General features: G+C 47.4%; 1 protein-coding gene across 1 annotated transcript; it reads left to right on the top strand.

The window, feature by feature from the left end:
• The first annotated feature begins 7,325 nt into the window (after window positions 1–7,325).
• On the top strand, window positions 7,326–9,992 carry SOX17 (SRY-box transcription factor 17). Its single transcript, XM_083823909.1, has 2 exons — window positions 7,326–7,838; window positions 8,024–9,992. The coding sequence occupies exons 1-2, from the start codon at window positions 7,541–7,543 to the stop codon at window positions 8,971–8,973; spliced, it is 1,248 nt and encodes a 415-aa protein (XP_083680035.1). The 5' UTR covers window positions 7,326–7,540; the 3' UTR covers window positions 8,974–9,992.
• Window positions 9,993–12,069: the final 2,077 nt, after the last annotated feature.

Genomic DNA, 12,069 nt, shown 5'->3' with positions numbered 1-12,069 from the left:
AAACCGATTGCACTGATATATATTTTATTGTTATTATCTTTTTTTTTTTTTATTATTGAAAAAATAGAATGCAGCTAGCTTTTTACTTATCATCAGTTCAGATCTGTGCTGTGGCATCAACTGACTTTTGACAAGGGCTATCTAATAAAATTAAAATGCTGAGGAAATTATATTAATCAGTAATTATATATTAATCAGTAATTAAGAAACAAACAATAAGAACAGAGAAGACACTAAAAGCAAAAGTAGTAACTTAACAATATTTCATGATATTGAAGGAAAAAAAAAGGACAGCTATCAGGAGGTATGCAAGGTGGGCAATATTTAGTGCCAGTAACGTGCTGGCTGCTGTAACCACCTCCACTAGCAAGGTTTTCCTGTTTAGATGGGCGGCAGTGTAGCTTTACTGCTGAACGGATCCTGAGTTTCAAACGAAACACAGAGACACTTTTGCAGCTTCATGGGGTTGTGACAGCTGCCAAGAAGCACTGAGGCTCTGCCCTGTGCCCAACACTCCTTGTGCACACTCAGTCTGGCCCTGGAAATAGCTGAATGTCCTCCCTGGGCAGCACAGTTCTAGTGCTAGCTGTGAGCCCTGGCTTTTTTTTTTTCTACTCTCAGTTACAATAGAAGATAGATCACTAATGTTTTTCAGTTTGACCTTAAAGAACATATGAGAATACATTAGAGGGATGCTTCTTCCCCTTGAGGAAATACAATGTGGGAAGTGTATTTTTTGAAATATTTTAATTTTTCTATCAAAAAATTTTATTTACTCAAAAATACTCTTCCTTTTGAAATCATAGCTTGAAGTATTCAGTGGAAATATATTACAAATACTACCTAACTAACAGTATGGAGAAGGCTACCTAGGACAACATAAACTGTTTCTCAGTGACATGCTGCGGGTATGAGAATGGTTTCCCTCAGAAATATTCCATTTGAAAGACGGCTGTAGCATCTTCTTCACTACTTTTTGTGCTGCAAACACTATGAAGCAAGCAGCTACATAGTCCTCTTCTTTCCTGTTGGCAGTCTGTGCGGCTCCCTTAGTTGGCAGCTGCTCCTCACAGCAGCTACAAAGCTTTTGGATGGGTTGCACAGAGGCCTCAGCAGGTAGCAGGTTAGTCGTGCTACAGACCTTGGCTTTTGGGGAAAATGGGCTCCCTCTGGTGAGTGGATGGGTGGTTATCAATGGAAACATCTCCGTGTTTTGGGCTGTTTTAGCTTGGATTTCGTTTTTTAATTGACTCTCATGGTACTTGAGCACCCACGTGCCCTAGCATATAAAGTGTCACAAACAACTGCAGCAGTTGGTGTCTTTATGTTCTGACAGGGCACAGGTCTTGCTCTAGTGAGCCTTGCAAGCCTTCACCAACTGGGAGAGAAGACTGGGAGACTACCACTGGGAACAGAGGACTATGGAAAATTAGGTATTACAATCACATAACATAATTCTGGAGTGCTTCCATTCTAACTCTGGCCATAGTAAATCACCGGTGTAGTTAGTTAATGTTTCTTAGGCATTTTTCAGTTTATTCTGTGCTGAGTGATATACTAACTTTACATTTTGTAGGATGCTGTTATGAACTGAAAGACACAAGTACGCTTTGCTATTATAAAGAGTATATGCATAGACACATTATGTCAGAAATTAAAGCTCCATGTCATCCACTTAGTTTCATTAATTTAAACCTCTGCAGGCTTTAATGGTTGAAAGATGTCAGGATGGTACAGCTAGGTACTACATACACTGTCTCCTAAAAAGATTTGACTGAATTCTTAAAAGTGTAAAATGTTATTAAATTTATCATTGAAGTAAGGCTTCTAAAATGAATATTCTCACAATATTTACATCTAGAGTTTGGTTAAACAGGCATCCTATCTTAATGAAACTGGTAAACTGTGATAGCTGGGCAGAAGTTGTCTTAGATCTTGCAACTTGTTTGCAGTAGAAGTGAGGATCTCTAGTTCTTGATGTTGATACAGAGTAGGTTTATTGAAATTCCTCGTTTTTTTTTTTTTTTTTAAAAAGTTTTCAGTTCTCTGTGATAACCGCTCTCTCATCCTTTCAGTAAATATCCTTCAAAGGGAGCTCTGAAGATAAAACGGTGATGTTAAGGGGACAAAAGAAGAGGAAAGGGGACTTTCGGTTCCCAGGTTTTAATCAAACAGAAATAGACCAAGCAAATAAAATAGTTGTGAATGATGCCTAGATAATTCTAAACACATCTCAAGGCCAAGTTAATAATGATTAGATTAAAAAACAACAACAACAACAACAACAACAACAACAACAAAAACAGTCACCATGTATTGCTCATCTTCATTTGGTGGTTTTTGCAATGCAGTTGCTAGCTGAGTTCCCTTCTCTCTCACTGCTCAGTGCAGGTCAGAGGTCTTCAGAGCTGTAACGCTCTTCAGGTGAAACTTCCCTGTGCCCTATAAAGCAAGTAGATGACTGCCACTGGCACTGATGCATGCTTGGTAATCCTTAAAAACATGATCAGATCGACTGATTTGGATTTCTGGTAGTCTGCAGAAAAAGAAACTGCTAGTGGATTGTTAATCAATAGGCTAAAAATAAAATTCACTTTCTCTATTAATAGTTATCAAGAAACATAAACATCACAAATCTGAATACTCACAGCTACCAATAACCCATACCTTCTATTTACCAGATTTGTTTTCTTTTCATAATTTAACTATCTACCTAAATGTTAGTTGTCAGGAACTGTAGTGCGCTTAATTACTGAATATAATTGCAAATAAAAAAAAAATGGAGCATTTTCGCTGGGAAAATTTTAAGATTATAATCTTAAATTGATATTTTGATTTGAAAAAACAGCTTCAAAGTTTTTATTCAGATTGCATTGGTTATAAAAAATGCCCTTTTTGAAAAAGTGAGAAGAGAAAAATATCTCTTCTCATGTAAGAAGAGATATTTTTAACATTACAAGTACTTCCAATTTCAGCAAAAGAAAGAAAAGTGAAGAGTTTTTTGTTTGCTTGATTGTTTGGTTCTTTTGAAAAATAAATGTATGATGTTGTCAGTCTAGTTTTATATAGTTTTATTCAGCTCTAGTGTTGTTAAGGTTTAAATATGTTCTTAATTTCTTTCTGATCTTGTTCATTACAGCTGATTGATCAGAACTGCAGAAGGCAAGCTGTTGAGATTTGAGGTGTCATTGTCACGGAATACTTCTGGTAGTAGCATTTATGTACTTCTGCTAAACTGCCAGCAGAAGGATTATTTACATATGCTGAAATCCCAGGTCACCTCTGCTGTGATGAGAGGTAGCTGGCATGACAGCACGTTACCTGCCCCAGCAACTTTCTCGTTTGTATAACGCAGCAATTTTCTTCTGGCTAAAGACAAAGAACTTTTCACGTGTGAAACGCTGTGAAATACTGCTACTGAAGAACACAAGATATAAACATATGCTATAAATCTAACAACCACCATTCTAATATGTAGCAACGTATCCCACCTTCTAGAGCATATTCTATTACTTTCTTTCGTTCTGGCCATTGTAAGCGTATGGGAGCTGGGCGATGGCAAAGAGGAAATTCATTTCACTCCGGTGTAGTTGGGATCAGCTTTTTGATTGTACGGTTACACGAATTGTCCTCTGCTAAGCCGTGACTTTAGCATCTAGCTTGTCACAATAAATCTTGCGCTGCTACAAGCCTGTGTTAGCTCCACTGACATAAAACCAGCATAAATACAAATAGGCTAGCTCAAACTGTTTAGCTTAGTTCAGATGCCTGATCTCTTGGAGCAGCTCCAGCATTGTATCAAGCTTTTCATTTTTTTTTTTTTTTTCTTTTTAAATCTTATCGCTGGCGTGTACCGAAGCATAAAAACTAACAGGATTTCTGTTCTTGGAAATTCAGGCACGGGGTATCTGCCCGGCCCCAGGTGTTGCACCGCTTTTTGGCCCTGCACAGCTCAGCCTCCAACCCAGATCCGAGACGGTGCCGGCCCCTCCCGGTGCAGAGTCCAGCGGCTGCTCCCTAACTTCACAGGGAGAAAGGCAAAGATCCTGGCGATCTTTGTCATCACCAGTTAATCCTTAAATAAAATGAGGGGATGTGCGGGTGAGCAGCCTGGATCTCGATCGCTGCCAATGGGGGGAAGGCGGGGGTGGGGGGGGAGGATTTTTTTTTCGTTTTGGGGGGTTTTGATTTCTTCGCTTCAGTAGGGCATCATCCCTGACTAGGGGCTCTGAGATCCAAACACTTTCCTAACTCAACGTCCTTAAAAGTCTTCATTCGGGGCGATTTCTCGCACCGTGCAGTGCTGTCGGAGCGGCGGCTTACATTTCATGGATCTGAACCGCTTAAAAGAGGCGAGGCGTGCTGCCTTTAAACACGAGTTAAAAAAAAAAAAAAAAAAAAAAAGGCTCTTGTCTTGAGAAACTGCTCGGTTTGCAGGAAACCCTCCGGATGTTTGCTGCTTTTCATGTGGCATTTGTGGTCGGCTCTGATAACGCTGGGAGCACCACTTCCAACCCCGCGCTCTGAAATAGAAACACATCGCTCGCCGGAGGATCCCCGCGCCGCGTCCCGGCGGGTTTAAAAGGTCAATAAATCAGAAGGATGAACTCCCGGCGGCATTGTTGGGTTGGGAAAGTTAACGAATGACCCCGGGATTCGTGCGACCGTGAAGGTTTCGGGAGCGCCGGGAGCAGCGCTTTGCGAAACGCCCCGGGGAAGTGAGGTGTAAGGCGGGAGCCGAGCTCGGCTCCCGGTCAGTGCTCTCGGCTTGAAGTTACAGCTCGAAAGTACCTAAAGAGTCAAAACGGAAAGCGAGAAGAGAGCTGAGATAATCTATTTATGACACCGAAAGGGTCACAGACTGCCAGCATTTTCCGTACAAACCAGGGAGCTTTTACTTTCTCGGCTTCGATTCAAAACACACCTTTCCTTCTTTGATCCTCGATCAATGAGCTGTAGAAACAGTATGCACAAATCTCCCGAACAAAGTCAGCGGCAGTTTGTTTAGTTTATTACCTCATGTTCATTATATAGCAAAAAAACATTTTCTCTTCTGCTGGAAGTGACAGCCCCCAAATTACTGCGAAGTGTGTTTGCAGGCATGCCCTCTACTTGATCAGCGCCAGGTCTCGCAGGATTTGTTCCCTTGGCTTGCGAAAATATTTCTGCAAAATACAATAAAAAGAACGGTTTGACAGTTTAATAAGAGCAACTCTTAAAAAAAGAAAAAAGAAAGAAAAGAGAAAAAAAAAAGGAAAGAAAAATAAATTTAAAAAATGGTAATACCTTCTTCTAGGCGTTAAACTCCTAGGTGGTCAGTTTTGCCCGAGTCAGGACCAGGCAGTGAGCTGGGAACTGGAAGGCACTGAGAACGCACCGACTTCGTTAGGGCAGTGCATTGTTGCCTTCTCGCTTTTTGTTTTCCTTGGACCTTGTCTCGCTTTCTCCGCTCAGCTGCGTCTGCTGCTCTCTGCATTCTCCTCGTGCGTGATTTTGCTCCAGATAAGCTCCGTTTTCTGCTTAATTTAGAATTTTCCCCGGCTCTCAGCCTTGCATCGACATCGCGCTTCCCTCTGGCTGTTGGCCTGGGATGAGGGCTTCTGAGTCCTCGGCACGTCGGGCCGGGAATGGCACGAAAGGAAAGCCGCTGGTACTTCAGCCTTGAGCCTACGGTGGGGTCCCAGTGGTGCTGAGCTGACCACGGACGGAAAGGTGCTGAGCTCCTGCCCGGTGCCACCAGTCCCGGGCTTTCTTTCACAAGCCGTGTTAAAAGCAATATGCTTTTGTAGGGATTGCTACGTGGTGGTGCACCACTATGCCCTCGGTGTACACAGGCACGATGCGCACCAACGGTGTTTGCGACTCCGCCACCTTTGTACAGCACCTGATGTATGGAAAAAGGAAAAAAAAAAAAAAAAAGACACAAAAGAGGTGCTTGAATTGCCGGACTCACGCGTGTGCTTGAGCGGGAAGAAACCGAAAAGTTTCTTTTTGCTCGCTTTTAGGCAGGTGCTCCTCTTTTGGCAATGATTTAGTCTATCTGCATATAAATAACTGCAGGCTATCCTAAGTCTGGAAATACATCTCCTGTTTATAGTTTCTAACAAACACGGCGGAGAGGAGAGCGTGGATGCTAAGTGTCTCGAGAATGACTCTCCCTAATGTCAGTCCTGTTCCCCTGCACCTCTGCTTTCTTATTCTTTTACGGAATATCTGCTGGGCTGGCAAGTGTAAAGCAACAGGTTTCTAAGAGGAAACGCAGAGTTAGAGTTCGTTAACGGTGATGCTGGCTTCGTTCATTTCATTTCAGCGAGAATCCCGACAATATTGGTTTATTTGATCGAAGCGGTTGCCCAAACAAAGGTGTCCTTAACCAAATAAACCTCTTTGATCTTCAGTTTAAAGCCCGGCGGTTTCTCAAGTAAGCATCGATGCATTTAATGGCGCCACATAACAATGCAAATATTAATCAGAGTGCCCGTGAAAACAACGTATTTTACATTAGGTTGTATGCCAAAAAAAAAAAAAAAAGTCATAAATGGTAGCCAGATAGAATTTGCCTTTATTCTAATGTGACGGACGTACTGCAGGCATCTGCTTGTGTTTATAGTTGGTTTACTCGGGCTAAGCAGAGACATCGTGCACACGATATGAAGCCAAGTGCAACAAAAAGTGCGTGCTGCAAAGCGCTCCTTAGGGACAACCAAGGCGACTTCAGCACTAAAGGCACGCTTTGGGGGAATACTGAAGAACCCCATTACAAAGCATGAAAAAGGGGGTAGGCGGTACCTAGAGGGTCTGCTGTGGGTTCGGTAGGGTGCCGTGCCCCGAGAGGTTCACGCTGCGAGGCGAGGTGTGCTCGGGTGGTAGGGGAAGGTGTAGGGTGTAGGACTGGCTTACTCTGACCGCGTCCCTTTCCAAGCGTGCCTCGCAAAGGAGCGCAGCGCTTCGCTCCGGGTGTTACGGGACATGGAGGTGGGCTTGGGAAGGATCTGTCCCTTCCACTTCTATCGTGCCTGCTCCGGTCAGCGCCCTGCCTTTCCGACCGGCCACTAAGGGGCAGGGAGGGCACCCAGCGGGGAACCCCGTGCCGTCGGAGGGCCGCCTCTTGCTGCCCCAACGGGGAAGCGGGGCCGAGGTGTGTTTGGGTGTTCCCCCAAACACCAACCCCAATCCTCCCCCCGTCCCAGGTGCCGGGCCGGGCCGGGCGAGCCCCGGGGCCGCCCCGCGCCGCAGCGGGAGCCGCCGGCAGCGCCCCGCGGCGCGCCCGCCCCCGCGGCCCCATTGGCCGCGCCGCTGCTCAAATAGGGCCGGGCGCGGGGAAGCCGGCAGCAGCGAGCGGGGCCCGGCGGCCAGCCCGTCCCCGGCCCGCACCGAGCTCTCGGCATCGGCCCCCGGGGGGGGTGGCAGCGGCAGCGGCAGCGGCAGCGGCAGCGGCAGCAGCAGCAGCAGCAGCAGCAGCGACGACGACGACGACGACGACGACGACGACGACGACGACGACGACGACGACGAGCGGGGCCCGGGCGCAGCCCGCGAGATGAGCAGCCCCGATGCGGGCTACGCCAGCAGCGAGGACCAGGCGCAGGGGCGGTGCTCGCTGCCCATCATGATGCCGGCCGTGGGCCCCTGCCCGTGGGCAGAGGCGCTGAGCCCGCTGGGCGAGGCGAAGGCGAAGAGCGAGGCGGCGCCGTCGGGGCCGTCGGGCGGGCGGAGCAAGAGCGAGGCGCGGATCCGGCGGCCCATGAACGCCTTCATGGTGTGGGCCAAGGACGAGCGCAAGCGGCTGGCGCAGCAGAACCCGGACCTGCACAACGCCGAGCTCAGCAAGATGCTGGGTGAGCGCCGGCGGGGCTGCGGGCGGGCACGGGGGGGAGATGGGGGGTCGGGGGGGTTGCGGGGGTCTGCGGGGGTCCGCGGGCTGCGGGGCAGGGGGTTGAGGGGGTCTGGGGGCTGCGGGGGGCCGAGGGTCTGCGGGGCCGGGGCGTCGGGGCGGCCGGTGTGACGGTGCGTGTGGGCGCAGGTAAATCGTGGAAGGCGCTGTCGCTGGCGGAGAAGCGGCCGTTCGTGGAGGAGGCGGAGCGGCTGCGGGTGCAGCACATGCAGGACCACCCCAACTACAAGTACCGGCCGCGGCGGCGGAAGCAGGTGAAGCGCCTGAAGCGGGTGGAGAGCGGCTTCCTGCAGCACGGCCTGGCGGAGGCGGCGGCGGCGGCGGCGGCGGCCGGGCCGGGCAGCGAGGGCGGCGGCGGCGGCAGGATGTGCGCCGAGAGCCTGGGGCTGCCCTACGGCGAGCAGGGCTACGCGGCGGGGCCGGGCGGCGGCCACTACCGGGACTGCCCGCCGCTGGGCGCCGCCTTCGACGGCTACGGGCTGCCGACGCCGGACCCGTCGCCGCTGGACGCGGCGGACAGCGAGGCGCCCTTCTTCGCGGCGGGGCTGCCGGAGGAGGGCGGCCCGGGGCCCTACGGCAGCTACGGCCCGCAGGCGGCCGGCGAGTACCCGGCGGCGGCGGCCGGGGAGAGCCCGTCGGGGGCCGCGCTGCGGCGGCACCTCGCCGCCGGCGAGCCGCTGGGGCCGGCCGGCTCGCTGCAGGGGCTGCTGGGCTGCCCGGCGCCGCTGCACGCCTACTACGGGCAGATGTGCCAGCCGCCGGGCCCGGGGCGCGGCCCCCCGCCCGTGCTGCCCCCGGTGCTGCCCCCGGTGCTGCCGCTGCCGTCGGGGGGGCAGCCGTCGCCCCCGCCCGAGGCGGCGCCGTGCCGGGAGGCGCTGGAGCACTTGCCGCAGGACGAGCTGCTGGGCGAGGTGGACCGCGCCGAGTTCGAGCAGTACCTGCGCTTCGCCTGCAAGGCCGAGCTGGGGCTGCCCCTGGCCGGCCACGACGCCGCCGAGGGGCTCTCGGCCGGGCCCATCTCCGCCGCCGTGTCGGACGCCAGCAGCGCCGTCTACTACTGCGGCTACCCCGACGGCTGAGGAGGGACTGCCACGGAGCCGCCCGGCCCCGCTCCTATTTATGTAATTTATTGGAGGCTTCTCGGGACACTTTCGCAGGCTCCGGCTGGGCGGAAAGGTGCGGTTGCCGTGCAGATTAAAAGCATGTGTTTCAAACTGGTCCTCGACTGATGTGCCAGCATGTTTACACTTCTTATTTTTTACGTCCGTGCCCGAAATTATGCTCACTCTTGCAACATCAGCACCGTTACTTGTCTTCCCAGAGCACAGTTTTACCAGCTGCTTTTAACTATAAATTATTTTTCTTTTTTTCTTTTTTTTTTGTACTTCAAGGAAATAAATTAATGTACAGCCGCTTCTGTCATTCTTGTCAGTCTTATGGGCCTCTAGGGAGGCTAAACTACGGTTAAATCACTCATGCCCTAAGGTGCGGTGAGGAGAATGCAGGTGCCGTGTGACACGTGCTTTTACCGTAACAATGACTCTGAAGGAGTAAAACAGTCACCAGGACCGCAGGAGTTTGTTCCCTGGCATGGCTGCGTTCCTGTCCCAGCTGATTTCTGTCCCTTGGAGTTAGGACACGTGACTGTACCTAGCTGTGGTCTTTGTAAGCGTGTTTTTTTTTCCCCTCTTTTGTAAGTGCCAACTAGAATTCGCAATTGTCATTAATGCATCGGGAATAATCTCAGCCCTGAAAGTGTAATCTCTGTAACAGAAGGAACTAGGTAAGTTTGAGATACTGCTTTCAATGTACTTTGTCAGATTTGGATACCTGTAGACGTGAAGGTGATTTTGCCTTACATAGTGTTTTCTATTTAAACCAAATTATTTGCAACAACTCACAAACGGTATTTGTACTGTATTTACAAGTTCTTTTACTTTCTGCCACCTACCCTTAAGAAGGTTTAGGCCATTATGCCTCTTGGGATTCAGGCTTCCACCAGTAAGGAGAAAAAAAAGTTGCCCAAATGCTCATCTCAATTGCTCTCAGTCAACTGCCGGTATAAATTACCCATTAAAACAAGAGCTTTTTTTACTGATTCACTTGTACTGCCCTGTGACATTTCCGCCCGTGCAACAACATATAGCTACATCTCCTTGTCATTGTAACACTGTCTGTTTATGCATAAAGCATACCTGACTCTTCCAGCTGGAAGGTGCTGGCCGGGGTCAATGCACAATAACTGTTGTAAAGAGTTTCAGATATTTTAATTATCAAATGACACTGGAAGAGATATCAATAATATTCATAACATAAATATTTTTAGATAAAAGTACTTTATCTTGCACTAGATTCTTAGACTACTGAATTGTGGATGAAGAAAGTCAGCAAAAATTTCAATTGTGTAATCCATGTTCAGTTTTGTCAAAGTTATGGTAATTGTGGTCTATGACAATGGCTATTTGCTGAAGACCTGTTACATACACAGCACCAGCTGAATTATTTTCAGGCAAATAATCCAGTAGAAGCATGCTTGATGAGATAGTGTTTTATATATTCTTTCAGAAAGTGTAATTTTATTTAATTCAGAGGAAATTTTGGTTATGTCCACTGACTTCAATGAAGTTGGGTTTTCACTGACGCATGTAAACTCTTTTAACTGCATGTGTGGGGGATACTGAAAAGTTCACTTGGAATTGTGGTTGTCTCAGATTATTGTGCCATCATTTTTTTCTGATTTTTTACAATGGAAAAATTACATTTTTACAATGTGAAGGGCGGCGTCAGGTTTCTGATATTAGGCGGTTTAGGTACAAGTTGGGAAGCAAGACCCATCAGTGTTTTACATTCTTATTTTAATTTGTCTGGAAAGAAACATTAAACATGTTACAGCTAGTACAAGTTTAACAGCAGTGAAAACACTTGTAGCTCCTAGATGACCAGCCCTAATGATGACCATCGTGGTTCTCATACTCCTTCATTACGGACTGCTAAACCTAGGAGGTGCTCTTGTTCATGCCCTTGCATAAATGTATTTTTTCTAAAAGAGCAAAAGACTAGCAAAGACATGCCTTAGATGCTTACATTCAGAGTAGACGTTTATATCAGTAGATATATTGAAATCATATGATTTTTGTAGCCATTGCTTTTGTTTTCTTATATTGATTTGTTGCAGATGTCCCAAGACTTTTTTTTCCCTATAATACCATAGTATTATAGTATTATTAACAGTATCTAACTGAATTACGTGATAAAATTTAAAAAGAATCCTCCTGTGAAAGAAAATGAAAGAAGAAAAACTTAATTTAGGTAATCCAAAAATAAAGTTAAAAAATATTTAGAATTAAGGTTACTGCTAAATAACTTCTAGAGAGTAATGTTATGACACAAGCATTTATTGGATATGGATGTGCATATTTTCTATGGAACCCCAACGCAGGTAACACATATCTTACATAGAATGGACATACAAAGACTGAAACCAAAAAACTCTGTAGTTCTAGCACTTACAGCACTTTTTCTTTCCCAAGCCAAGTTCCTCTTGCCTTCAGTTGCAGTTATGAGAGCTCAACACTTCTGGAAATGGTCCCAAACTGACTGCTTGGTGTAATGAGATGGTTTGGTGCAAGGTACTGAGTCTCAAAGGAAATCTATTACTGCATAGAACTTTATAACTGTAGCAAATACAGAGTGCAGGTCTCCAAAGTATCATTAAATTGCCCTGACATTGAGGTGACCATTTTCCTGCCTCCTTTGACCTCTGCTGTTGCTCATCCCTTTTTCATTTGCTGTCTGCCTTCTAATACCAATTTTTTCCTAGAACTTTGTTCGTCATCTGCATGAAATGAAGCAGCAGCTGAGGAATGCCTTACAGCATGTATCCCATCCGGTATTTTGAGCCTGTATTTTGACCTGACACAAGGTGAGGATTGAGAAACAAACATCGACAGTGGGGTTTTTTGAGATAAAAGTTCAGGACAGCAAAACGATTCCAGGCTTGTGGAATAATTGGTTTGATTCCTATGTCTGGAAGGACAGCAGTTATTTTTGCTCTGTCTTTTCTGTATTTTTCCTTTTGCTGTAGCTTCTTTCTACCATACTCTGACAAACTTATATTCCTTTTATGGCTCACATTAGCATTCTTCCATTTCTGTAACATCCCATACATTCCTACC

Source organism: Anser anser, assembly GCF_964211835.1.
Source record: "Anser anser genome assembly, chromosome: 2".
In the NCBI taxonomy this organism is placed as follows: domain Eukaryota; kingdom Metazoa; phylum Chordata; class Aves; order Anseriformes; family Anatidae; genus Anser; species Anser anser.
This window is presented reverse-complemented; position numbering and strand designations above follow the sequence as displayed.

What these genes read in the sequence shown, in the direction of transcription:
- SOX17 (XM_083823909.1), top strand. Translation starts at nt 7,541, where the DNA reads ATGAGCAGCCCCGATGCGGGCTACGCCAGCAGCGAGGACCAGGCGCAG. An exon ending in CGAGCTCAGCAAGATGCTGG is followed by an intron (nt 7,839 to 8,023) that starts GTGAGCGCCGGC and finishes GTGTGGGCGCAG; the next exon opens with GTAAATCGTGGAAGGCGCTG.